The sequence below is a fragment of the Mustela lutreola genome, chromosome 3 (genome assembly GCF_030435805.1).
Source record: "Mustela lutreola isolate mMusLut2 chromosome 3, mMusLut2.pri, whole genome shotgun sequence".
In the NCBI taxonomy this organism is placed as follows: domain Eukaryota; kingdom Metazoa; phylum Chordata; class Mammalia; order Carnivora; family Mustelidae; genus Mustela; species Mustela lutreola.
This window is the reverse complement of record NC_081292.1, coordinates 115,753,886-115,781,376: the sequence shown is the minus strand read 5'-3', so window position 1 is coordinate 115,781,376 and position 27,491 is coordinate 115,753,886. Positions and strand designations below refer to the sequence as shown.

Genomic DNA, 27,491 nt, shown 5'->3' with positions numbered 1-27,491 from the left:
GATCAGGGAAATGCAAATCAAAACCACAATGAGATATCACCTCATACCTGTCTGAATGGCTGAAATCAAAAACATAAGAAACAAGTTTTAACAAGGATGTGAAGAAAACGGAACCCCTTGCACTGTTGGTGGGAATGAAAATTGTTGTAGCCACTGTGAAGAACAGTATGGAGATTCCTCAAAACATTAAAAATAGAACTACCATATGATCCACTAATCACACTACTGGGTATTTACCTAAAGAATATAAAAACATTAATTCAAAGGGATACATGTGCCCCTATGTTTATTGCAGCATTATTTACAACAACCATCTTATGGAAGCAACCAAAGTGTCCATCAACTGATGGATAAAGAAGATGTGGTAGATGTGTAGATGGTGTAGGACCCTAATATATTTTGGAGAGCAAGCACAACTCCCTAAAACCCTGCCCCACAGCCACTTGGCCTCATCTTGGGGACAACAGAAGCATCACTAGGCCTATCTGCAGGGCCTATGTCCTCAGCACATCAGAGTGGTAGAGCAGAGGGCGCCTGGGTGGCTCAGTCAGTTGTCTGCCTTTGGCTCAGGTCATGATCCCATGTCATCAGGATCCCTGCTCAGTGGGGGGCTTGCTTCTCCTTCTCCCTCTACCACTCCCCCTGCTTGTGCTTTATCTCCTTCAAGTAAATAAATAAAATCTTAAAAAAAAAAAAAGTGGTAGAGCAGAAAGTCTACCAGAGAGAGGAGAAGAGGCAGGCACTTTAATGCTCTATATCTTCTCCTAAATTCTCCAAAGGTATAAGTCACTCTGTCTCCATCAGGGAGGAAGAAGGACTAAGGGAGCAGAGAGGCCAAACATTTTCCCTTTTAGCAGAATCTGAGGTGTGAAGCATCAGTGTGTCATTTCTTAGCACTGTGTACTGCCTTATATAGCACAATGACAAAATTAGCTCCTAATGAATGTTATCCTGTCCCTGAACCCTGGAAATGTATTCACTAGTTCCTGAATTCCCCTTGGGCTCTGGAAGCCATCTGCCACCCTGAAATTGATTCTTGCCCTTATGTGCATCTCTGAGAACCATTTTGTTCTCCCATGCCTAGAGCAGCTTCTAGGTAAGTACGACTCACTTTAAGTACTAGTGACAGCGAAACAACTAACTTTACTAGCTCCTGAACACAAGATGTCTTTCCATTTTGTATGCCTTCTTTAATTTCTTTCAGCCATGTTTAAATTTTTTAGTTTACAAATCTTCTTTTCCCTCATCTTTGGTTTTTGACAGTTTGATTGAATGTGTCTGAATATGGGTTTCTTTTGAGTTATATATAAAGTTCATTGAGCTTCTTGGGTATTAATGTCTTTCAACAAATTTGAGGTTTAGGGCCATTATTTCTTCAGATAATCTCCCTGCCCTTTTCCCCGTTCTCATGAGACCACAATATATATGTTGGTCTGCTTTATGGTACCCCACATGTACATAGGCTCTATTTACTTTTCTTCCATCTTTTTTCTTCCTGTTCCTTAACTCAGTCATTTCACTCATATTTTCAAGTTTGTGGATTTTTCTAGCTCATATCTACTTTTGAATCCTTCTAGTAAATTTTTGCTTTCAGTTATACTTCTCAGCCCCAGAGTTTCTTTTCACTTCCTTATGTTACCTATATCTTTATTGAATTCCCATATTATTAATACATCATTTTCTTGACTATGTCCTCATATTCCTATAGTTCTTTGAGCATCTGTAAGATAGTTGTCTCTGTGTAGTATGTCCACCTCTGGGCTTTCTCAGGGATGGTTTCTGTTGTTAAATTTCATTACTTTGAATTGGTCATAGTTCTTTTTTTTATCTTGGGATTTTTTGTTAAAAACCTGACATTTATTTATTTATTTATTTAATATTTTATTTTTAAGAAGCTCTACATCCAGTAAGGGGCTCAAACTCACAACCCTGAGACTGAGAGTCACATGTTCTACTGACTGAGCGAGCCAAGTGCCCCAAAACTGAACATTTAAAGCTTATATTGTGATAAACCTGGAAATCAGCTTTGCCACCTGCCGCAGGGTTTGCTGATTTTCTGGTTGTTACTGTATAGTATCCCTGTGCCTAGGACGAAGTTTAGGAGAAACCTAAACTTATTAAGACCTTCCCAGATCTTTTCTAAGTCTGCACTTTCCCTAGGTATACACTGTGACTTTCTAAATTCCCTGTCTCTGCAACTGCTTTTTAATGACCTAGTCCTTAAAATGTCTAGCTGCCAACAAAGGAGAAAGGGGAAAGTGAATGGGTAAAGAAAAATAACTCTGAGTCTTTAAATCCCCTGGAACCCACTTTAGATGGTGGGGTTGGGACAATGAGCGCTCATCTCTGTGTCTACACCTCTGTATTCACAAACTGCTCCAGGTACATATGCATGGCTGCCTACCTTGGCAGTGAGAATGGGGAATACATAGCCACTAATGTGCTAAAAGCTGAAATTGACCCAAATTAACCACAATTTACTGTCCAAGACTTACCCTGGAAGTTTTAAGTCTTTGAATAGTCTGCAGAGCTCTAAAGCAGCTACATCAGGCAGACTGTGCTGGTATAATTATCTAGGTAGAGAGATGGATTCCCGGTTCTTCCTATTTCACCAACTTCCAGGATGTCATGCCACATTTGTACTCTTAAATTGTACAGTAATCACTTTTTTTTTTTTTAAGATTTTATTTATTTATTTGACAGAGAGAAATCACAAGTAGATGGAGAGGCAGGCAGAGAGAGAGAGAGGGAAGCAGGCTCCCTGCTGAGCAGAGGGCCTGCTGCGGGACTCGATCCCAGGACCGCGAGATCATGACCTGAGCCGAAGGCAGCGGCTTAACCCACTGAGCCACCCAGGCGCCCCTAGTAAACACTTTTAAAAGCAAAAAGAAACATATAAAATCTTTAACAATATCTAACCCAGTGTATCAAAACTACGATCATTCAATTTAATCAACATAAAATTTTTTTTTTACTATCTTCAAAAGTGTGTGTTTTATACTTAGAGGAAATATCAACTCAGATGGTAATTTCCAATGGTTAAAGTGAAGTGTTGTACTGCCGAAGCAATAACATGCTTAAGAAAACAATATTTCACATTGCTTTTGTTTTACAAGTTTAACCTTAGTCATAATTAAACAAAACATAAAGTCCCATTTCCCAAGTTGTGGTAGCCACATTTCACTTGCTCAGTAGCCCCATGTGGCAGTGGCAGCTCTAGACTCCCATCTCCAAAAAACCGAGATTTATAAGATGAAGTTTGATTTGGTTTACCTTCTACCCTTTACTGAAGGCCCTTCTATTCCTTGCTTTCCCAGAATGCCCACTGGATTTGGTTAGACACTTACCCTGGCCGGCAGTCAAGTCATCTGCAGAAGGCTGGCAGGTTGCTGTCTCCCTCTTAAAGGCCACCACACAGCATAGGAATGAGTGGCTGTATCTTCCAGGCATGAGTTTCCAGAAGGCATGAGAGATGCGAGTCATTTGGTACTTGCCTTCCATTCTAGAAGCAGCAGCACATTCACACTCAATCCAGGAAAAACCCACCAGTTCTGAAGAGAATCACAGGGCTGGCAGCAGCTTTGGCTTCATTTTACAAGCCCGAGGAAGTTCCGCTCTGTGTATGGGAATCACGCTGTGAACATCCATGTGTTGGATACCAGCTGCTTCAGGGAAAACTGTTCTTAATATCGCTGAATGAGTGTGACAAAAAGAACTTCAGCATTTTTCAATTTTGGGGTTTTTAAAAAAAATTTCAGGTAACTAACACAGGATGGTGAATGTCAGCAAAAGTGGGTTAAAACCATAAGAAGATACCATTTCACACACATCAAATCGGTTTAAAAAAATTATCTCTGTCAATGTCAAGAGCTGGCAAGAATAGAAAGTAAAATGAACTCTCATCCAGAATTAGTGGGAATGTAAGTTATTTCAGCCACTTTGGAAAAACACGCCATTATCTGATCAAGCTGAAGGCACAGATCCCTTACTAGTATGTGCAGAAGTCCCCACTTATCCATAGGGGATATTTTCCAAGACCCCCACTGGATGCCTGAAACTGTGGACAGTACTAAACCCTATATATACTACATTTTTTCCTACACATGTATACCCATATAAAGTTTAAAATTAGGCACAGCAGATGAGCAACAATAAAAGAGAACAATTATAACAATATACTGTATTAGAAGATGTGAATACAGTCTCTCTCATACTGTTTTCCTCCTATGCACACATGTCTATGATCAACTTTAATTTGTAAATTAGGCAGATTATTAAGAGATTAACAGTAACTAGTAATAAAACAGAACATTTATAATAACACACTGTACCAAAAGTTTAGTGAATGTGGTCTTTCTCTCTCACAATATTTCTTATTATACTGTACTCACCCTTCCCCTTGTGATGCTGAGGTGTAAAATGCCTAGGTGAGGGGAATGCCTAGTGAAGGGAATGACGTGGGTGCTATGGTGTAGTGTTCGGCTACTACTGACATTCTGAAGATATACCAGGAGGATCATCAGCTTCTGGACCACAGCTGACCACGGGTAACTGAGACCATAATAAGAGGAGATGATGTGAGGTGATGTAATAATAAATGCACTTTTTTTTTTAAGATTTTATTTTTTGGACAGAGATCACAAGTAGATGGAGAGGCAGGCAGAGAGAGAGAGAGAAAAGCAGGCTCCCTGCTGAGCAGAGAGCCCCATGCGGGACTCAATCCCAGGACCCTGGCATCATGACCTGAGCCGAAGGCAGCAGCTTAACCCACTGAGCCACCCAGGTGCCATAAATGCACTTTTGTACCAACTCTTCTGCTTGTTCACTTAACAGCATATGTAGTGCAGGAACTTGATGGATTAGAGAAAGACGCAATGGTCCCCACCTTTGAAGACTGCATGATCTAGCAGATTCAAAGAGCTTACATGCCTGCTGCTACCGTATCCTGACAATCACAACTGGCCTCTTTTATGCTAGCATGAAGTACTTCATTAGATTAGCAAGAAGGGTTGGGTAAATGTATTGATGGAGAGCCTACAGAGGGGGGTATATGAATAGTGGGACCAACCAGGTGGCACACTGCATGTAGAGAGGAGAGGGTACAATTCTCAAACAGCAGGATTTCAAATATATGCCTCACCCATTATATAGTTTTGCTGAAAATCAACTCTAAATCTTAGGAATTATACGTCAAGTATATGGAAGAGATCTTCTCATTTTGCCACTAGAAAAACTGACATTTTCCTGCTTACCCTGTTCAGAAGTACATGGTGGTATTTAGCCAGACTAATCAAGAAAAAAAAAAAAAGAGTAGTTAAATAAATGAAATCCATTATTATAGAGAAGTTACAAATGATACCTCAGAAATATAAAAGATCATAAAACACCATGAACAATTATATGCCATCAAACTGGACAACCGAGAAGAAATGGATAAATTTCTAGAAACATACAATCTTTTGAGGCTGAATCAGGAAAAAACAGAAACCGGAAAAGACTAATTACTAGTAATAAAATTGAATCTATAATCTAAAAACTCCCAACAGGGACGCCTGGGTGGCTCAGTTGGTTGGACGACTGCTTTTGGCTCAAGTCATGATTCCAGAGTCCCGGGATCGAGTCCTGCATCGGGCTCCCAGCTCCACAGGGAGTCTTCTCCTTTGACCTTCTCCTCGCTCATGCTCTCTTTCACTGCCTCTCTTTCAAATAAATAAATGAAATCTTTAAAATAAATAAATAATAAAAATTTAAAAATTAGCACTCCCAACAAACCAGTCTATGACCAGATGGTTTCAAGGTAAATTCTAGCAAACATTTAAAGAGTTAATACTTACTTTTCTCAAACTATTCTAAAATACAGAAAAGGAAGGAATGCTTCCAAAATCATTCTAAGAGGCCAGCATTACCTAGATAGGAAAACTAGACAAGGACACTATAAAAAAGAAAATTGACTAATATCCCTGATGAACACTGATGCAAAATTCCTCAAAATTTTAGCAAACAGAGTTCAAAAATATATTAAAATGATCATTCACCATGACCAAATGGGACCTAATCCAGGAAAACAAGGATGGTTCAATATACATAAATTAATCAATGATATACCCCACTAACAAAATGAAGGATAAAAATAATGCCAGCATCTCAAGAGATATAGAAAAAGCAGTTTACAAATGGTTTTTGTTAAGGTTTATCCCTTAACATGTGGAAAGCCCAAAGTGGGCCAAGCAACCCTCTTCCACTTATACCCACCCACCTACACCAGATAGAATGGGATCCTCCTGGGCTGTCATGCAGGGGAAAGGGATAGACGAGCCCCGGGGACCTTGACTACCTCCTCAGCTCACAGATCACTAGCCTCAACGCCCTCATCACTAGGGGAAGTTTTCATGAGCTCTAACTCTCTGCCTTGCTTATGGAGTATCTTCAATTTTCTACCCTAGTATAGTACCTATAAGGGCAGAGCAAAGTGACAATTATTGTCAGGAAATCTGAGGGGGTACAGCCTTAAGGGAGTCCCAACCAGTGCACACTTTCCTTAAAGTATTTTAAAACATCATGCATATTTGCACCCTGCTCCTTGTTACACCCACATTCATTTCCATATAAAAGTCTTTCCTGATACCAGGAAAATACTGCCTCTCAATTTTGCAATCCTACACCTTACAAAATTGAATGTTCAGTTCCCACTCAATATGCTAATTTTTAAAAATAGTAAAATGAGGGGTGCCTGGGTGGCTCAGTGTGTTAAAGTCTGCCTTCGGCTCGGGTCATGATCTCGGGGGCCTGGGATCGAGCCCCATGGTGGGCTCTCTCCTCAGTAGGGGAGCCTGCTTCTCTCTTTCTCTGCCTGCCTCTCTGCCTACTTGAGATCTCTGTCAAATAAATAAATAAAATCTTTTAAAAATAAAAAAACAAAAATAGTAAAATGAACAGCAATATACCCACTACCTAGTTTTTAAAAAAATAGGATCTCTTCAGTACTTTTAATGTTTGTATGCTTCTCCCCAATTACATCCTATTGCCTTCCCCACAAACAGAACTACTGTTCTGAATTGTGTATAAATCATTTCCTTGCTTTTCTTTATAGGAATACTACATGTGTACATATTCCTGAACAGCTTCTTGTTCAGAGTTTTTGACTTTTAAACAAATGAAATCATACCGCAGAGATGCCTCTGTGATAAGCTTTTTATCCGGAGTTTTGTGCCATCCATTCTAGTAAGTGTCACAGTGGATTGTTCATTTTCACTGCTCTAGGGACACACCGTAATAGGATTATCCTTTCTCCTGCTGAAGGGTGTCAGGGCTTCTAGTCTGCGGATTTTACGAAGTGCTGCTGTGAACACTCCTGCTCAAGTCTCCAGTACACACACACATCAATACTTCTTAAAAGCAGTAGTTCCAAACTTGGACGTGTATCAGAATCACAGGCAAGGTTTGCTCAAGCACATATTGCTGGCCCCAGACCAGTCTCTGGTTCGGCAGGTCTGGGTGGCTAGAGAAGGTACATCTTTAACAAGCTCCCAGGAGATGCTGATGCGGGATCACAGGGATGCAGGTCTGTGAGAACCACTCCCTAAAGCACACGCCCATGGATAAGTTATGGATATTGTAGGTTATGTATGTGTTCACATTTTATCAAGAAACACAAATTATATTTCCAAAGTTGTACCAATTTACACTGTTGCTAGCAATGGATGAGGCCTGGTTGCTCCAAATTCTCGTGGACTCTCGAATACTGTCTAACTTTAAAATTTGTGCCCATTGGTTAGGTGTAAAATGGTACCTCACTATAATTTTAATCTGCATTTCTCAAATTACTAAAGAGGATAAATAGCTCATTAATGTTTTGCTCATTCATTTTTTCTCCTTCTGTGACCTGTTAATGTCTTTTTCTATTTTGCTAATAGGTTTTCAACCCTTTTTAAATAATTCATGGTGGGGAGGGGTGGATTTTTAAAACTGTTCTGGACACTAATTCATGTTGGCCGTCTGTGTGTAAATACCATTTTCCAGGCCATGGGTTCTCTTCTCATAGTCTTTATGCTGTATGTTGAAAAGAAGTTCTTAATATTAATGTAGCCAAATTAATCAATCTTTTTCCTTTATGGTTTGTATCTTTTTTTTTTTTAAAGATTTTATTTATTGGGGCGCCTGGGTGGCTCAGTGGATTGAGCCGCTGCCTTCGGCTCAGGTCATGATCTCAGGGTCCTGGGATCGAGCCCCGCGTCGGGCTCTTTGCTCAGCGGGAGCCTGCTTCTCTCTCTCTCTCTCTGCCTGACTCTCCGCCTACTTGTGATCTCTCTCTCTGTCAAATAAATAAATAAATAAAATCTTTAAAAAAAAAAAAAAAAGATTTTATTTATTTATTTGGAAAGACAGAGATAGTGAGACAACGTAAGCTAAGAGAAAGAGAAGCAGGTTCCCCACTGAACAAGGAGCCTGACATGGGGGCTTTGATATCAGGGTCCTGGGATCATGAGCTGAACCAAAGGCAGACACTCAACCAACTGATCCCCCCAGGCACCCCCTTTATCTTATTAAGAAGATCTCCTTACACTAAAATTGTAAAGCTACTTCCCCACATAGTAGTCTAAACATTTTATGTGGGTTTTTTTGTTTCCTGTTCTTTGTACTTACGTAAGTCTTTCATCTGCTAGGAATTAATTTTTGAGTAGGGAGTGATATAATAAGCATCCAATTTCATTTCTCTTCCCTCTTGGGATATAAGGAAAACGTTTTGTCCAAGCACTATTTATTGAATACCCCATCATTTCCCCACTGATCTGCCCGTCTCTACCAGAATCTAAGTTTCCTTACATGTCTTGGGCTCTCTCTGTTTTTTTAAACTACCATACTCTTAATTATTATATAATTATAATAAGTCTTAATATCTCATAAAGCAAACCCTCCTAATTTATTGTTCTTTTTCAAGAATAGTTTGGTTGTTTGTGGCCATTTATCTTCCATATACATTTCAGAATCAACAATTCTAGTTCCACCAAAACTCAAAAAAAAAAAAAAAAAAAAAAAAAAAAAAGAAAGAAAGAAAAGAAAAGGGAAAGAAACCCATTTGGGATTGTATTAGGAATAGTATAGGTAGGACATTGTGGGGGAACCGACATCTTTGTGATACCAATTCCTTATATGCAAGAACACTGGCATTTCTCCCAATTTATGCCTTTTGTTTCAATAAAGTTTTAATATTTTCTCCTTTAAGAAGTTTGCATATCTTGCCTGAACAGACATTTGTCCAAAGAAGACATCCAGATGGCCAATAGACACATAAAAAGATGCCTAATATCACTCATCAGGGAAATGCAAATCAAAACCATCAAGATCTCTTCCCTCACCTGTCAGAAAGGCTAACAACAAAAACATAAGAAACACCGGCGCGACTGGGTGGCTCAGTGGGTTAAAGCCTCTGCCTTCGGCTCAGGTCATGATCCCGGGGTCCTGGGATTGAGCCCCACATCGGGCTCTCTGCTTCTCAGGGAGCCTGCTTCCTCCCCTCTCTCCCTCTCTGCCTGCCTCTCTGCCTACTTGTGATTTCTCTCTCTCTGTCAAATAAAATCTTAAAAAAAAAAAAAAAAAAAAGAAGAAACACCAAGTGTCAGTGAGGATGTGGAGAAAAACAAACACTTGTGCACTGCTGGTAGCATGCAAGCTGGTACAGTCACTCCAGAAAACAGTATGGAGTTTCCTCAAAAAGTTAAAAATAGAACTATACTATGTCCACAAATTGTACTACTGGGAATTTACCAAAAGCATACAAAAACACTAATTCAAAGAGATACATGCATCCCTATGTTTATAGCCAGCATTATGGAAGCAACCCAAATGTCCATCAATTAATAAATGGATAAAGATGTGGTGTGTGTATATATATATGTAATAGAGCATTACTCAGCCATAAAAAAGAATGAGTCTTGCCATTTACAACATGAATGGATCTATAGAGTTTAATGCTACATGAAATGTCAGAGAAAGACTAGTATATGATTTCATTCATATGTAGAATTTAAGAAAAAAAACAAATAAGCAAAGAGTAAAAAAAAAGAGAGAGAGAAGAGAAGAAACAATTATGAAAAAGTCTTAACTACAGAGAACACACTGGTAGTTACCAGAGAGAAGGTGGGGGGGGTGGTGAAATAGGTGAAGGGGACGAAGGAGTGCACTTGTCCTGGTGAGCACCAGGTGCTGTATGGAAGTACTGAATCAGTGTATCGTACACCTGAAACTAATATTGCATTGTATGTTAACGAACTGGAATTAACATTTAAAAACTTAAAAAAAAAAGTCAACACTCTAAATATATGCATATCTTTTGCCAAACTCAAGGCTAGGTAAATTTTTTGTTGTTATTGTAAATTGGTATTTAGGATTTCAGTTGCTTTGGCTATGGTTTTTCAGAGAATCTAGCATGTCATTTTCTTAAGCTTTATTTCATCTAAATGATTTTGTCACATGCAATGAAAATAACAAAAGATCTCTACCATGTCTGATAGGATTCAAATTTGAAAACATTATCCCCTAAATCAGCTCTATACTCTACTCATAATTTCTTTTCTGAGAATCAGCCCAACATAGCTTTTGTCATTTCTCTCCATCACAACAGAGGGGGAAAAAGAGTTAAGTGAGCAGAGGGGAGATAGAGACATTCATCATCTCTATTTAACATAGATTTATTAAAAACTAGGCTAAGAAAATAAAACCTTAGGGCGCCTGGGTGGCTCAGTGGGTTGAGCCGCTGCCTTCGGCTCAGGTCATGATCTCAGGGTCCTGGGATCGAGTCCCGCATCGGGCTCTCTGCTCAGCAGGGAGCCTGCTTCCCTCTCTCTCTCTCTCTGCCTGCCTTTCCATCTACTTGTGATTTCTCTCTGCCAAATAAATAAATAAAATCTTTAAAAAAAGAAAAGAAAAGAAAAGAAAACCTTAAAAAAAGTATTTTTTTAAAAGGCGCGCCTGAGTGGCTCAGTGGGTTAAGCTTCTGTCTTCAGCTTGGGTCATGACCTCAGGGTTCTGGGATCGAGCCCCACATCAGGCTCTCTGCTCAGTGGGAGCCTACGTCCCCTCCTCTCTCTGCCTGCCTCTCTAACTACTTGTGATCTCTCTCTCTCTCTCTCTGTTAAATAAATAAAATCTTAAAAAATAATAATAATAATAAAAAAACTAGGCTAGGTAGGAGACTAAAATGGCAAAATATTGACAAGGGATGAACCTGCATAATGGATTTACAGGATTTATTTGTACTGTTCTTGCAACTTTCTAAGTTTGAAATAATTTCTAAATAAAATATTAAATAGAAAATATAAGGAATAACAAAAATCATGAACATGCCCATACTAGAGTTATTGCCACACCTCCTGCAGAAGGAGTCTTTCCTGATCAAGACTCTCTCCTAAAAGGGCAATCCGTGGACATTCATGAACATTTCTCAGCTGTAGTTGAAGGGATCATCTGAGGAAGTTAATCTGTTGGCTGGCCCATGACCCACAAATTATGCCTAATGCACTGGATGAAAAGATGAACTGGGCTGATCAGGTACTTTACAGAATTGGAAAAGTATATGAGTAAGCTAGGAAGCAAGAGAAGCTGGTACTGAAAGATGGTGATGTGGAAGGGAGGAGAAGCTGTCTTGGATTCTAAGCAAGCTCAACGTCCACGGGAACCAAACTATGAACAAGACATGGGAGGTAGCTAGCACCAGGACAGAAGGATGGTCACTTGGAGCCAGATCACATTCATGGTCACACACTAGCAGGGGGGATGCTGTGAATTCCTGCAGCTAAGCTTCTCTAGAGCCAACCCCAATTTTAAAACCTACTCCAGACTCTAGACTCCATGAGGTTAAGTCCTATGATGGTTCGGTTTCATTTCACGGCCTTCACTGCTCACCATGAACCCTTACTTTGGGTCTTTATTTGTTATAATCAAACGAACCAAAGTAAATTCCACTAACCAGTAAGTTTCCCTGTGAAACTGAAAGTGTACAATCTTTAATGATTTTATAAATATAAGCCCAAAGTCATATACAAAGTTCTGCCACTAAATGCTATATTATATTCATTGTATATAACTACATCAATAACCAAAGCCATTCTCCCTTGGTCAGCTAGGCTGTTATGACAAAATACCATAAACAGAAAGTTTTCCCAACAAAAGAAATCTGTATCTCATGGTTCTGAAAGCTAGAAGCCTCAGACCATGGAGCGACCATGGTTAGGTTTTAGTGAAGGCCCTCTTCTGGGTTGCAGACTGCTGTTTATAAGAATGAGAAAGCTCTCTGGGGTCTCTTTTATAAGGACACTAATCCCATTCTTGAGAGCTCTATCCTCATGATCTAATCATGTCCCAAAGGCCTCACCTCCTAAAATCATCACACTGGGGTTTAGGACTTCAACATGAATTTGGGGAGGACACAAACATTCAATTACCCCCCCCCCTTTTTTTTAACTTTCTTCTTTTTCCTCTGTGGCCATCTTCCTTTACAGAGCCAATATTCCACATAGAACCTATGTGAACACAGACAGTAAGGCAGACACTGGGTAGCCAGCCAGTTATTCACTAGCCTTCTTGCCTCTAGGCAGGATTCAAACCCCCGCACCAGCCAAAGGACAAGTTAACCAGATATCATGGTTACCACATGCTACATCCGAGACACACGAGTGAATTGAACCTCTGACCTTCCATGCATCTGGCCACCCTTCTATAAGCGGCTCTTGCAGCCGGGTTGGGCTTCCACCTCCTCGGCTCCTACCATCACTAATCCTGGAGAGCACATCGGGTGGCTGCAAACTTAGAACTGTCCTCTGCACAGAGCTGGGAGGAGGGCTAGCAGAACTTACACCCATGCACCCATGAACATTTCTTCACAGGCAGGGAGCATTTACATACAGTAAACCCTTACAATGGATGTATAAAGTTTCAGCTCAGTGTTGTCCATTTAATCCAGGATTGTGATTACTAAACAAGCTAATGTGCTGTGTTTCTATCTGGAAATAATTCTCTACCACATCTGACAGGTTCCATACACCTTTCTCCCATCTCAGGGTCTAAGGATACAGTCCCCAGGGTCTTTTTGAGTTCTGTGATGCTTCTTAAAGTGTTACTGTTTTGTTTTCATTTCAGTGGTAGGCTGAGCAATGATTATTCGCTATTCTCACATGAAGACTGGGGTGCCCACATTTACAGGTGAAATCCCCCTCACAATGCCGCTAAGTGATCTGAAGACAAATGCCAGGGTCTGTAAGAAGCTGTGCCTTTAAGATACACCATACATTATCTGTGCTTGAGAAACTCTGGATTAGTTTATTTAATTGTGGGACAATTACCTGCTCTAAGAGCATATATAATTAGATGATTTGCAACAGTTTCAGATCAAATCTTCAGTGATGAGGGTCACCTATATCCTGACTTTCTCACAGGACTTGCTGAGCTGAACTGTCCCCATTAGGACCTGAGCAGTCCTTCTTGGGCTGCGCCCAGCAGCACCCCTATGCTTGGAGGTGGGTCAGCTTTCCCCACAGGTTAGTCCTACAACAGCTACCAGAAGCAGTTTCCAATCAATCAGGATACTCTTGGGGAATCTCCTAAACCCAGGAAGGAAACCTGTCTGGCTCTCCAGCCAGATGGCATTAAGATCTGAAACTCCTAGGCTCTTTGGACAGAGTCATTTTTATAGGCCTTCTATGGCTCATCTGAGATGCATCCAGTTGGAATTGAGCAACTTTTGCACAGACCCATTCCAGGAAAGCTGCCTTCTTAGGCCATAACCAATTAAGCTACACAAGCCTCCCGACAGCCAGCAGGGAACAAGCTTTTCAAACTTATTCAAAGTATTTCTGCTCTCCTGGTCTGACCCCCACAGGGGGTTCAGCCTGTCACTGGACTGCATAAAAGAAACATTTCATTTGCTTGTGATCTCCCCTGGCCAATCATTTGAATATTCTGAAGCAACAGAAATGAAAAACAGCCCTTAAGAGTATCAGCTGCTGAAAATGTAAAACTCTGTGCAGAGAGGAGCTCTTGCCATTTGGCCAGGGAGGGTAGGGCACCAGGAAGTTTCCCGCCAGTTTGCAAGGACCAGGTTCGGCCTCAACCAAGAAAGACTGGCCTCCCCCCAATGGAGTCCTCCCTCCATGACGTTATGCCTTCAGGCCCAGAATAGTTGAGAACGTTTGGGAAATTCACACTCCAAAAATATTTCCTTTTTTCCTGTAGGCAAGATAACACAGGAGTGACAGTGGGTTACTAAGAATGCAGTTCCCTCATTATGTAACGGGGACAAAAATAAAGAGTGTTCTGGGCCAAAAATAGAGCTGAGAAAGAAGAATGTGAATAAATAGCACCAAGAAGTCATTATTTACTCAAACTGTCAAATGGCTGAAGAACTTAAGAAAAGTTTTGATCTGTGTCCCATCACTTGTTAGTCAGGTCTGACTAGTCCCTGGAGGGAGCCAATGTCACATTCCTGACAAATGCTTAAAAGAAGCCAATGTGTGTGCAGAGAGGCTGCTTAAGGAAAGGTGAGCAACACCAGCACTCGTTCTCCTTCCCTGTCATTAGCAAGCGAGTAAGACTGAGGATTCCTGGATGCTGTATGTAATGGGCATTTCCCCATAGACATCCTTCTTCCATGGGTCCTGTAACAAAAACGGTGCAGATCTCACTAAAGTGGGGACAGAGCAGTCCTCTTGCCGGGGGCTGCTTCCGTGGCAAGTGGCTGTGCTTAGGCTAGTGACGTACCACAAATCCGAGCCAGGCACTGCCTCTCGTGACAGAGCAGCTGGCCCCTCAGGTCAGAGCCATACAGAACACATCAGCCTTCACTAACCACCTCCTGCACTTCAAGTCCTGCCAGTGTCACCTGCTAAATGTCTCATCCCATCACCACCACTTCAACTATCAAGGCCATGGCCATCCCTTGCAGGGATCACTGTGGCTCCTAAGAGTCTGAGTCAAATGCTCCTCTCTCTCTCTACTGAAAACCTTTCCAGCTCCTCCACTATCACTTGACAAGGTCCCAGTTCTTACAGAGGGAAGGAAGACTCTGGAACCTACCACCACTTCCTCTGCTACTACCTTGCCTCTCTTTCCTCTCACTATTCGCCCTGGCCACACCAACACCAACACCGTGTCTGCAGGACTCTCCAGATAAGCCCCTCAGTCTGGAACGTGCCTCAACTCTTCCCAACTTCCCACCCCAGTCCTCTGACTTGACCAAGTCTATTTGGCTGTTAAATACGGTTTCCTCCAGGTAGGCTGTGACTCAAGGAGCAGAAAAGGGATCAAAAGAAATCAGTACATTTGATGAGATGGTAGGCAATTTCAGTCACTCTTCTCTTGATGGGGCTATCCGGGCTGCCATCTCTAGGAACACTGGCTGGGTGGGTGTATTCCTCAAGTTAAACAATGGCTAACCATTCATTTGCCCACAGCTGTACCACTTTCTAGTACAGTTCCTAAGAACAGTTTGTCTTTATTAAACAACTATCTATACTATGGGCATTTCAGTTAGTATCTTAGTTAATTAGTTAGTATCTTATTTATTTAATTTTGTTACAATGTGTCAGATACTTATTTTTGTCCCCACTTTGGCTGAGGAAGGCATTAGGTACCAGCCCAGGATTAAGGAAGGCAGAGAACGAAACTTCTCCATCCAGAAGTGGGCCCATGCTTTTACACATCATGCCCTGTGGCCTGCCACCAACTAGATGGGCATCCGCCCAATCAGGTGAATTATGATCCCTGTTCCCTTTCAAAAAAGAAAGACACGTTGATATCCTAAACACCTAGTACCTCAGAAAGCGCTGTTTGAAGCACAGTCATTGTGGATATAAGAGTTCAGATGAGGTCATGCCAGTGGCACAGGAACAAAAAAGACACAGACACACAGGAGAGAAGGCCACGTGACAACAGAGGTATAGACTCTAGTTCTGTCCCTGCAAGCCAAGAATAGCAAGGACTTCCGGCAGCCAACTGAAGCCAGAAAAAGGCAGGGAAGGATTCTCCCCGACAGGTTTCAGAGGGAGCATGGGCCTGCCAACACCTTGATTTCACACCTGTAGCCTCCAGAACTGTGAAAGAATAAATTTCTGCTGTTTTAAGTGCCCAGTCTGTGGTACGCTGTTACAGAAGCCTTAGTAAACAAATACAGTGACTCATTCTCATTTTCTTCCCTGGGGAATACTTTTTATCACAAGCTTAGGTACCGTAGATCACCATCTCACCAGCTTTGAACCCAACCAGCAGTTTCTCCAGCATGAGCCAGCCCAGCATGCACAGGTCTCCCTCAGGCTATTCATCTGCCTTATTCTGGGACAAGATGAAGACCAATCTGCAAACTTAAACAAAGGACAGTCCATCACGGTTTTACCTGGGGAGAAAAATCCAGCTGTTTATCAACCAGAGAGGGAAAAAAGGTACTTTTCTTAGAAAGGCTCATCCACGGGCTCCTGGGTGGTTCAGTGGGTTAAAGCCTCTGCCTTCGGCTCAGGTCATAATCCCAGGGTCTTGGGATCAAGTCCTGCATCGGGCTCTCTGCTCAGCAGGGAGCCTGCTTCCACCCCGCCTCTACCTGCCTCTCTGCCTACTTGTGATCTCTGTCAAATAAATAAAATCTTTAAAAAAAAAAAAAGAAAAAGAAAGGAAGGTTAGGAAGGAAGGAAGGAAGGAAGGAAGGAAGGAAGGAAGGAAGGAAGGAAAAGAAAGGCTCATCCAGTTGGAAAGCCTCAGGGATATGTGTGTCTTTGTGGTGACATTGAGGTCTCTGCCAAGAACCGTCAGAGGACCCCACAGCCAAGGAGGGCCACACAGAGGGGACATGAGGAGTGATGCCCACAGACCAATCAGAGACTGGCTCACACGACTAGGGGCCAAGTAGGGGCCTTCTGTTCAGCCATCTTCCTTGCCTGGTAAGCTCACCCAGGAAGGCTCTCCACAACAGATGATGCTGTTCACTTGAGCGAGATTTACCCACGACCACCCATCAGACATCACAAGCCGCCAGGGGGAAACTGCTGGCAAAGAAGGCATGCTAAGATGAACGAGCTTTATTCTATATTTTAAGAATTAGTCAAGCCCATTTATAGAGGCTGAGGCCATGCCCCATTTCTCAGAGGTGGAGAAATGCTGACAACAGGCCTCTGGCTTCCAGAACCTCATGTTCTGAAATATTCTGGCTTCATGGTGCCCAATGCAAAAAACTAGAGTCCAGAGGATTCAAACACTACAGTGGGACCTCTCTCATCATCAAGAGGTATTCATCCATTCATTGTTTGTGGAGTGCCAAGCCCTATCCATTACCCTGTGTGCCAGAAGTGAGAAGGCAGCAGGAGTGGGGCAGGGAAGAAGGGTACGGTTGGCGTGAAACAGTGGCTTCATGCTCTTGGCCTCTACCATACCCTACTTACACCCCACCTAGAAGCCCCCTGCCCTCAAGTTCCCGGCAATGAACAGTGCACGACAACAACCACAACCCCATCTGGCTTGAGTAGTGGTGTTAAATGCACCCAGCCTCCCTCTGGCCAGTATACTTCTCTCTTTCCCAGTAAGAACTGTATTACCTTTCTGTGTGCAGTTGCTACTCTGCACCCACAGGTATGCAACAATCCATCCTGAGTTCTTGTCTTATTTGACGTCTCAATGGCATCTGACACAGTTGATCACCTCCCACCTCCTTCAAATATTTTCCTTCTTAGCTTCTGAAACATCATCACACTTACCGTTCTCTTTCCACCTCAGCACTTGCTCCTCCTTAGCCTCCTGTGGCAGTCCTCCTCTTCTTCCTGATCTCTGGTTCAATCTTCAGACCTTCTCTTCCTGCTGCATTCACTCCATAGGGCTTTCCTACTGTCTGTGCTTAAGTACATATCTATATTTAAATTCCTCAATTTACTGCACAAGTTCTAACCTTTCCCTGAGACCCCAAACTCACTTAATCACTTGGGTGTTTTGTTATTTTGCTGTGAAACAAATGTAGTTTAAAATAAAAACATTACCTCACCCCATCTCTGAGACTCCGCAATCCAGGGCTTTACATTTGCTATTCCCTGTCTGGAATCATTTCCCAGACTCTCACAAGATTGGTTTGCCCACTTCCTTCAGGTCTCTGCTCAAATGTCACCATCTCACAGACGTTCCCTTATCACTTGTCTAAAAAAAACACTGAATGGCTCATTTTAGATAATTTGTTTGTACTTGGTGTCTCTGAAAGCAATATTGATGGGGTCTTTTATCTGTCCTGTTCACTGCTGTATCCCCATTCCCAGGACAGTAAGCACCTGGCATATAGTTGGCACTCAATAAACATCTGCTGGACAAATGAATAAAATACAAATAGAAATGGTTAGAAATGCTTAGAAAATCTGAATTACTATGGTGCTATAGGAATTTATAGGTGTGGGAGGATCCCAGAGTGAGGACATTTAGTTGGTTCCACAAGCATTTGTCAGGCTCTTTATAGCACATTACAAAGCACAGAGGAAGATTTAAAAAACAAAAAATAAAACAACAACAAAAAGAACCACGGATGTAACTGTGACTTTCCAATTTAGATCCAGGATGTGTATACACTTTCTTAGCTTCTCCAATCCATTTGCCCTGCTACAGTGTGGTCTGAAACCAACAATGCCACTCCCTTGATTAAAACTCTTCAATGACTGGGGCACCTGGGTGGTGAGGTCAGTTAAGCAACTGTCTCGGTTTCAGCTCCAGTTGTAATCTCAGGGTCACGGGGCTGAGACCTGGGAGGGCTCTCTGCTCAGAGCAGAGTCTGCTTAAGACTCTCCCCCTTTAACCTGCCCCCCCACCCCACTCTCTTATATGCTCTCCCTAAAAATAAATAAATCTTTAAAAACAAAAACAAAACTCCTCAATGACTCACTACTGCCCTGAAGATAAAACCCAAACCTGTGGTTCTGCTTAACACAGAATTTCTTGGTCTCAGGTTACCTAACCAGCTCCATTTCTTGTCTCTTTTCACTCCCAGCAAACTAAAAGGCTGGCCTATCTCCAAATATCTGTTTTCTTGTGTCTCTGAGTTTCTGCCTATTTGTTCTCTACCTGTAACACTCTTCTCATGCCCTGCAGCCAATCTCTTTTGCTATGTAATAAACCACCCAACTCTCTCTTCCTCCATCAGGCTTCTCCACATATCTAAGGGTTCCCAGAGGAAGAGAGGCAAGCCCCAAGTTCCAAGTACTTTTCAAGTCTCCGCCTGTGTCACACTTGCTAATACTCCAGTGACTGAAGAGGTATGGTTAAGTCCAGACTGAAAGACAAGTAATGTCCAAATATACAAAGTAAACTCCACTTCATGGGTGCAGCAGGAAAAGCACAATAAATTATCAGCAAATGTACAGGACGTAGTTCTTTAACAGCAACTTACCATTCTTCCCCAACTCTTTATCAGCTCCTACTCATCTTCTGGTCTCAATCTAGAAATTACCTCTAAAAAAGATTTCCCTTATCCCTAAAGCCTGAGTGAAAAACCTCTCTCATCACACCTTATTATTACACACATTACTCTCTTCACTAATATTGCATGTATTACTCTCTGTTGCCAGTGAATGAATGAATGCATTTATACAATAAATGCTGGACTTCCAATTCATTCAGATGAGTTAACTGTACTCTCCATTTTATTGCAATGTAACATGAAGCCTCCCTACATGACAGAAAGAAAGGTCACTGAAAAAGAAGGAGTGTTCTGGTGTCTATTTCATCTTTACTGCCTAGCACAGCACTTGATATAAAATAGGTACTTAAAAATATCTACGAAATAAACCAACACATAACTATAATAAAAGTAAACTGGGGTAACTGCCACTAAGAAAGAAGGCACCAACAGTGTACTTGAGACCCCTGCCAGACTCAGCAGGCTGCAAACATTTAGAAGACATGAGACAGCATTAAACTAACTGAAATAAGACTAAAGTGACAGAGGAGAGAGAAGAAGTCAGAGAAAGCAAGACTTTCCTTTTTATTAGATTCACAGTGCCATTTTAAAGTTCAACTTCTCTTTGAAAAACATTTCTTTGCTATTAACTTCCTCATTGGAAAGCAAACAAATCCTGTCCTTGAAAGATACATTTTCTACCTGGTACAGCACTCAGTACTCAAGCCTGCATCTGCACGGTTTGCCAGCAGCAATCAAGTTCAGCATCTCAGAGAAAAGCACTGTGAAGGCTGGGAGGTCACCAACCAGGGCCTCCCCTACTTCATATATACTTATATACATATATATGTACATATATGCATATATACGTACACACACAGTTGTTTTTTTTTTACAAAAATAATATAATAGGGTTTTTACACAGCTCTATTAATTCTTTAAATTACATAGCAAGGTCTATGCTTCAGTATAACCATTTTTTGCTTTGGATTAAAATGAGAACTTTAGACTTAAAAATAGATTTCAGATTACTGAACAGAGGCCATACAGCAACACAGACTTAATAATCTTGATCACCACATAACTAGAAATATGCTGCTATTATCCTTACGCTGGGTGCTATATATCCACATCAATTATTTTCATTTTAACTAAGACACAAAGCAAAATAGTTCACTGAAATAATCTTGTATTCACTACATTAACACACACACCAAATTATACTAAGTGCATGATAATCTCCATGTTCCAAAAGCTATATTTGTAGCATGTGCTCATCGCTACTCCATTAAATATAGTATCTAGCCAGCAATCACAAAAAAGGAAATGCATGCTGTACAGCAGAAGAGAAGTTTGTAGGTTGATATCTTACAGGCAACCAAAAACAAAACAAGAGAAACAAAACTTACGAGATAAAATACAAAACTAATTTGCAGTGACATTTAATATATAGTTTACACTTAGATCATAGTTACATGGAAAAACACATAAACTATATGAAATTCCAAGTTTTCTCCTAGAATATTCAAAATACTAATCAAAAGTTAATTAGTACAACCAAGATGGCCACTAGATGATTGAATAAACAGAATGTCATTTAGTATTTCAAAAACACAGATTCTGGGAAGAGAAGATACCACCAAAATATCCAGAAATCTCAATTAACAGATACTCTGTTTTGTATACCTGATACTAACAAATGCAACAAGTGTGTTTACACAGACTATGAATGCAAGGCCATAGCCTAAGGGATAGTCACAGGAAAGAATAAATGAGCAAGATCCCACTGGAGTGAGTACAGAGAGCTCCTGCTGTTTTTCTGGTCCCTGCACATCTCCCTACAACCTACCCCTGACTCCTGGTCAAACACTGACCAGGTCAAATGTTTTTCAAGATTTTCAAAGATTTGGGGAACAAATCTTTCAACAGCTCAAGCCCATTCTCTCTAACCCAACCAAGATACAACAGAGCTCAAGCATGGTGCTGGAAAGTCTTTCAGATGCTGGTATGATTCCTAATCACTGGACTAGACAGGTCCTCTTCATGGCCTCTCAAGTTCTGACTGGCACAACCTTCTTCCCTCAGAAGGGGTCAGCATGGTCTCTGAAGCCATAAATGAGGTGGCTCTAGAAGAATTAGAAGAAGGAAGTATCTGATGAAAAGGCACCTGCAAGTCTGAAATCCTCTTTGGTGAGAACACTGTACATGCGCTGAGGCAGAGCTCGGGAGTACGGAGCCGGGCGTGGCACAGTGGTGCGCAAAATGAGTTCCCGGCCAGCAGGAGGTGGGAAGTCTGACACCGAGTTCTGCCTTCTCTCTTCTGGAGAGCCCATTCTCTTCAGTTCCTCCTCTGGTGGAGCCATTGCTGCAGCCTTGAACAGAATCAAATGCTAAATTCAAGAGCAAGTCCAATGCTAAAACTTAGACCATTTTGAAGGACAGATGAATAAACATGACAAATATATTTTTTAAATGTTCTACATTACTCGGTAATGCAGTCAGCCATGTTATGATTACTCAGAAACCAACACGGAAAAAGCAAGAAGCTTGAAACACTGCATGAGCAGCCAGAGATTACACATAAATTGGTGACAGAGACAAAAGAGATAATGACTGCTAGGCAATCTGCTTTGAAAAGTGAGGGCCATATTCCAACATCTGAAGAAGAGGGAAAATGTAGCAGTGGTTTCTACACATTTCTTCTAGCAACAACCCAAGTTCAAGTCTAATGTCCTTAGTCCAGTAAGGAGCTGCTTCTCCCCCAGAGTCTGGAGAGATGTTTTTTATCTCCACTCTTTCGTTTCTTTTTAAAGTTCATTTGCCATATTAAAACTGGGGACACTGGTTTTGTTTGCTGAGTGGTTAAGGTGATACAGAAATGACAGAAGTCCATGTAATGTAGCAATGGCCACAAAAGACATGTTTTCAATATTAAAGGCATCTATTTTTTGCATTAAAACTGCAAAAAAAAACATTCAACTAGAGCCTTCATTTTACCGTTGATCACTATACTTCTTTCATTTCTCTGATTACTAGATTCCTTTCACAATAGCATTGATTGAAAAAAAAATAAAGTACTGTCTTGGCAATGGAAATATGAAATCATGTTATACTAAACATCAGCATGAAAAGTGTGCCAAATCCAGACTGTTAAAGAGGTGGTTAGTCTTAATGACCTTATGAAGTTAGAGGGATGGGAAGGAACAAGGAACTATGAGGGACAAAGGCTATTTTGTTACCTCATCAGAAGATTCAGTCAGCTTGAGAAAAGGTGAGAAAAGAAACAGTGATGAAAAGGAAACAAGCAAGATGGTTTAAAAAGAACTAGACAAGATTTCAAGATCATTTCAAAGACAGCATGCACTACATTAAGGAACAGGATCCTATCAAAAGAATATCAAGACAAACACACACCACATAAAACACACCTAGCTGTTAAATTGAGCAGACATATCCTACTTCTCATGCATCTGATGGTTCAACAGGCAATGTACAGTCATTTAATGGGCAAAACTGATAAAACTGAAGCAAATCCAATCTGTGGTTTATTTGCTGAATTCCAGTGGAATACACCACTGACACATGTAATCATGATGAAGTTTATTAAAATGTGTAATTTAAAGCAAAGAGTTCTAAATACGCAAAACTGCTGTATGCTATACAAAATTCTCACTAAAATTTCATTACCTTCTAATAAAGTGAAAATTGATATAAAATAAAATAAAAATAAGTAAATAAAAAATAGTAAATAAGTAAATAAGTAAAAATAGTAAATAAGTAAAATAAAAAATCAGTAAAATTGATATAAAGTGTCAGTTAATTATGAAAAGTTACATAAATAAACTTTAATTGTTTACATCATGCAGATATTTAAGGTCTGAGTTAAAAAACGTACCAACCAGGTGCTTGTTACATGGATTAAAGTCTACCAATTCCCTAAAAACATTCCCTACAAGGTTTGAAAGTCTGAAATCTTTTATAATTATATAATGCAGGAAAAATGTGCAATTTCATCCCTTAATGGGTATTAGCTATACAAGGCCACTGAAAAGATGATACACTCCTGTATTTATTAATGTAACAAGATAACTAAGAGGAAAACAAGAATAACATAGTAAATCACAGAATATAATCCTATTTTTGTAAAATATACACATATTTACATATACTGCATGTCAAATACTGATGGTGATCATCAGAGGGTAGTGAGATTAATGTGATTAAATTTTCCTTTATAATTTTTTGTATTATCCTATGTTTTACAATGAGCCTTTACTGATATTACTGGGGGGGAGGGTTGGAGGGGGAAATTATTGCCACTCTGGGAAAAATAATTTTGCTTAAATATTTACAGCAAGTAATAGTCTCAGCATTAAAAATAAAAATGCCTAAAATCTTTAAAAAAATAAAAATAAAAATGCCTTAGATTTCAGGTCCTCTTAACACACAAGCTTCTTAAAGTAAGGACAGAGGAAAGAATACCGGCAACAGGAGGAAAATTCATATTGGTGGTGACAAGGAAATGGGGTTGTTAACTTTCGGCTAGTAAGCTACTGAAAGATAAAGGATGCAAAAAACAAACTTAGCTCCTGATTTCATGCCAAAGACAAAAACAAATCAAAGTGAGCATCTACTGTTTTCTAGAACTCTAATTTCTAAGGAAATAAAGGAAATAAAATACTTGGTTTTAACTTGAAATTCTTAAAGTTGGGGAACAATCCCATAAACAATTGCAGGTTTCAATTCTTGCTAAAAATTCAGGTCAGTACATTTGACTATGAAACTGAATATATTAACTAGATACACTCCAGACAGATTCAAAGGAGATTATACAGTTTTTATTTTGTATGTAAACCCATGAAAATTCTTATTTGATTCTGAGAATTATACTTTCAAAAGTGGGTCATTCTAGAGTCATCACAGTTCCAGGTAAAGGGCACCCTTGTACTTATGTATCTTCCTTGACTTACAATTGTGTTACATGCCAATAAACCCATTCTAAGTTGAAAATATCCTAAGTCAAAAATATATTTACTACACCTCACCTACCAAACATCATAGCTCAGCCTAGCTTACTTTACTTACTTTTACTTACTTCTGAGCTCAGAACATTCACTGAAGCCTACAGTTGGGCCGAATCATCTGACATAAAGCTCATTTTCTAATCAAGTATTGACTATCTCACACAATTTATTAATATCGTGCTGACAGTGAGAAATAGAACAGTGTCTGGGTCAAGTAGTCATAAAGTATGTTGGCTGTCTGCCCTCGGGTTCTCATAGCTGACAGGGATCTGCCACTGTCCCTGACCAGCATCATGAGAGGATTATGCTGCATACACCACTAGCTCAGAAAAAGAATAAAATCCCAAATTCAAAGTATGACTTCTACTGAGTACATATCTTTTTCTCCATCATAAAGTTGAAAATCCTAAGTCAAATTATCTTAAGTCAGAGACTATGTGTAGTATACTCTATAATATTTTTATCACAATCTTTCATAATAATGAGCCCTGACATGAAAATCCTCTTAACCAGTAAACAAGATCAGTACAGAGAGCACCCATACAAAGTGTGATGAGCATCACCTTCATAAAAATTCAAATTTTAAGAATTTCAGAATGTTAGAAAGTTTGAACCTTTACTTTCAGTAGTAGAGGTAATAGCAAAGATAATTTGTCAACCTGGGCTTGCTTTTTTGCTAAAGCCTGTGTCCATAGTCCTAAACGTCTGAAATCTTGCTCTTCCTTAGATCAATTCACCATGACAAAAACAGATATACTAACCTCACAAGTGAAATTATGAATCCATTTGCAGTACATGGAGTTTAAAATTTGTAAAACTGAACTCTATTCTAAACTGAAAGTAGTCAACATTTTTTCTTATCACACAGCACTGGTGGTCACTGCTAACTGAGTCCCTATTAGATTCTGTAACAATGGATTTCAGAACCTTCTAACTTTGGAAATTTATATCCTAAAATATACTTATTATATTACTTAAACATGTAAGAAAGCAAATGGATTTCAAAGACTCAAAAATCACTGTTGAGAGTTTTTTTTTGTTTTTTTTTTTTTTTTGATGTTCAAACCCAATGCCTAGACATACACTCAACAGCTGCATAATCAGCCAAGTGAGGGAATCAAAACAGCATCTTACTGAGTAGAGGTCTGGAGAGATCATGATCAGTCAATAAGGAAATTCACATACCCTCTGAGCATTCACAAACAGCTTGTGAATGATTTTGCCAGCATGTCCTCTTCCTGCACCCACGACTAACACTTCAGGCTGCTCCAAAAGGCAACTCACAAACCTAGGGGAAAGAGGTAATGAAAGCACAGAAAGCAAGCTGCTGCTCAGTTCACACTGTGTCAGTCCTCCCAAATTAATTTTGTAGACAAACTCTCAAAGTGATACTGGCTAAACCTACTAAGGCTACAGCAGAACTTTTTAAAGTGGAACTTTTATAAGGGACATTTAGAAATAAAATAGACTCAAGTGACAATCTTACTGCCTTTCAACTGTTTTCATAAAATTTTTTAAAACTCATCTCTGGGGGTGGCTGGGTGGCTCAGATGATTAAGTGTCAGACTTCTGATTTCAGTTCAAGTCATGACTTTAGGGTCGTGAGATCAAGCTCTGTGTCGGAATCTGCATTCAGTGGGAATCTGCTTCGATATTCTCTCTCTGCCCCTACACTACTCTCGCTCCCCTCTCTCTCTCAAATAAGTAAATAAATCTAAAAAACAAAGCTAAACAAAACCTCTGTCAAAGGGTAAAAAGAAATACAGACTCTATTTTTTTGAGACTAGAAGCTTAGAAAATACTACAGTAAATAAAAGATTAATACAATATTTTGGAGGGGGTGCCTGAGTGGCTCAGTTAAGCATCTGCCTCTTGATTTCAGCTCAGGTCATGATCTCAGGGTCATGAGATGGAGCCCCACACTGGGCTCCACCCTGTGTATGGAGACTGCTTGAGATTCTTTTCCTCAGCCCCGCCCCCCATTCACACCTGCTCTCTCTAAAGTAAGTGAATAAATATAATCTTAAAAACAAAACAAACAGTATTTTTGGACAACAGAAACCAATTCATACATATACAGCAAAGCAATCATCCATAGCTCTCATTTTTGTTCTTTTAAAGTGGGTGTATATGTATGCCTGCATGCATATGTGCTTAGAATACACATTTTGCTTGGCAAAGCCTCAACTGTGCCACTATGTGCTGGAAACACTACACCTCCAAGTCACAGAGAACGTATGTGGAGCTATCAGCATCGAAGGCACCATTCTTGCACCACTAATTCATACTGCTATTTTAGAAACAATTCCCTTGATTAGTGCTTATTCTTCTCATTTAAAAAGGAAGGAGTTTTCAAGAGCAAAGAAGGCTAGGAAAAAATTACTCTCAACACAAGATTAAAATTCTAATAAGAACTTGTTAAGAGCTATAGCACATGCCTTGATCATATTATCTTCATTAGTTAGCATCAATAATGCCACTTCATTTCTGAAAAGGGTGAAGAAGAATTTAAAGTTATGATAAATTCAAGTTGTTGAAATAACAAATTTGGAAACACTTTATCGCAATTAAAATAATATTGTTCTTTCAAGTACCACAGGCAAAAATGGAAAGGGACTCATACTGACAGGTAATGGTGCCAAGTCTCTCTCAGGAGGAGAAGATTGACCCGGTCATCTGTATCATGCTGGAGAGGCCATCTGGTCACCCTTTCAAAACATGTTCACAAGGTGCACAGGATATGCACCTTTGCTTTCAAAAATCTTGTTTAAAGTTAAATAAATAACTAGGAATACTGAGCAGAAATACAAATTCAGAACACCTCAGTCTGTGGTAAAGGAACAGTGAAAACTAAGCAAAGAGAGAAAGCAAAGCTCTGGGGCATGTCAAGTAACAAAGAGTGACTAGCTTTTCCACAGGAAACTGCAGGGACGTCTCCAAGAGCAAACAAGGACATACTAGAAAAAAAGACCCAGTAGACTTGTTTCTAAATGTGAAAGGAATGGAAATGCCTCACAAATACCCAGAAATACAGGAGAGGTCACAGTCTATGATAATTAAATATT

At 40.2% G+C, this 27,491-nt stretch overlaps 1 protein-coding gene and 1 long non-coding RNA gene across 4 annotated transcripts in view; both read right to left on the bottom strand.

The window, feature by feature from the left end:
- LOC131826961 (uncharacterized) overlaps positions 1-8,128 on the bottom strand; it is a 36,877-nt gene extending 28,749 nt beyond the window's left edge. The window contains exon 1 of the long non-coding RNA XR_009351813.1: positions 3,348-8,128. This is a non-coding gene — a long non-coding RNA (uncharacterized LOC131826961). The remainder of the gene's footprint in view (positions 1-3,347) is intronic.
- An 11,835-nt stretch (positions 8,129-19,963) lies between these two features.
- Positions 19,964-27,491, bottom strand: part of RAB3GAP1 (RAB3 GTPase activating protein catalytic subunit 1) — a 115,484-nt gene continuing 107,956 nt past the window's right edge. For 2 of the 3 annotated variants that reach the window (XM_059166715.1, XM_059166717.1), the window contains 3 exons: positions 25,612-25,714; positions 22,642-22,662; positions 19,964-21,774 (listed from right to left, as the gene is read on the bottom strand). In XM_059166715.1, coding sequence (XP_059022698.1) covers positions 21,538-21,774; positions 22,642-22,662; positions 25,612-25,714 — 361 coding nt within the window. In that variant the 3' untranslated portion in view covers positions 19,964-21,537. The remainder of the gene's footprint in view (positions 21,775-22,641; positions 22,663-25,611; positions 25,715-27,491) is intronic. The other variant, XM_059166716.1, reaches the window with a different exon arrangement.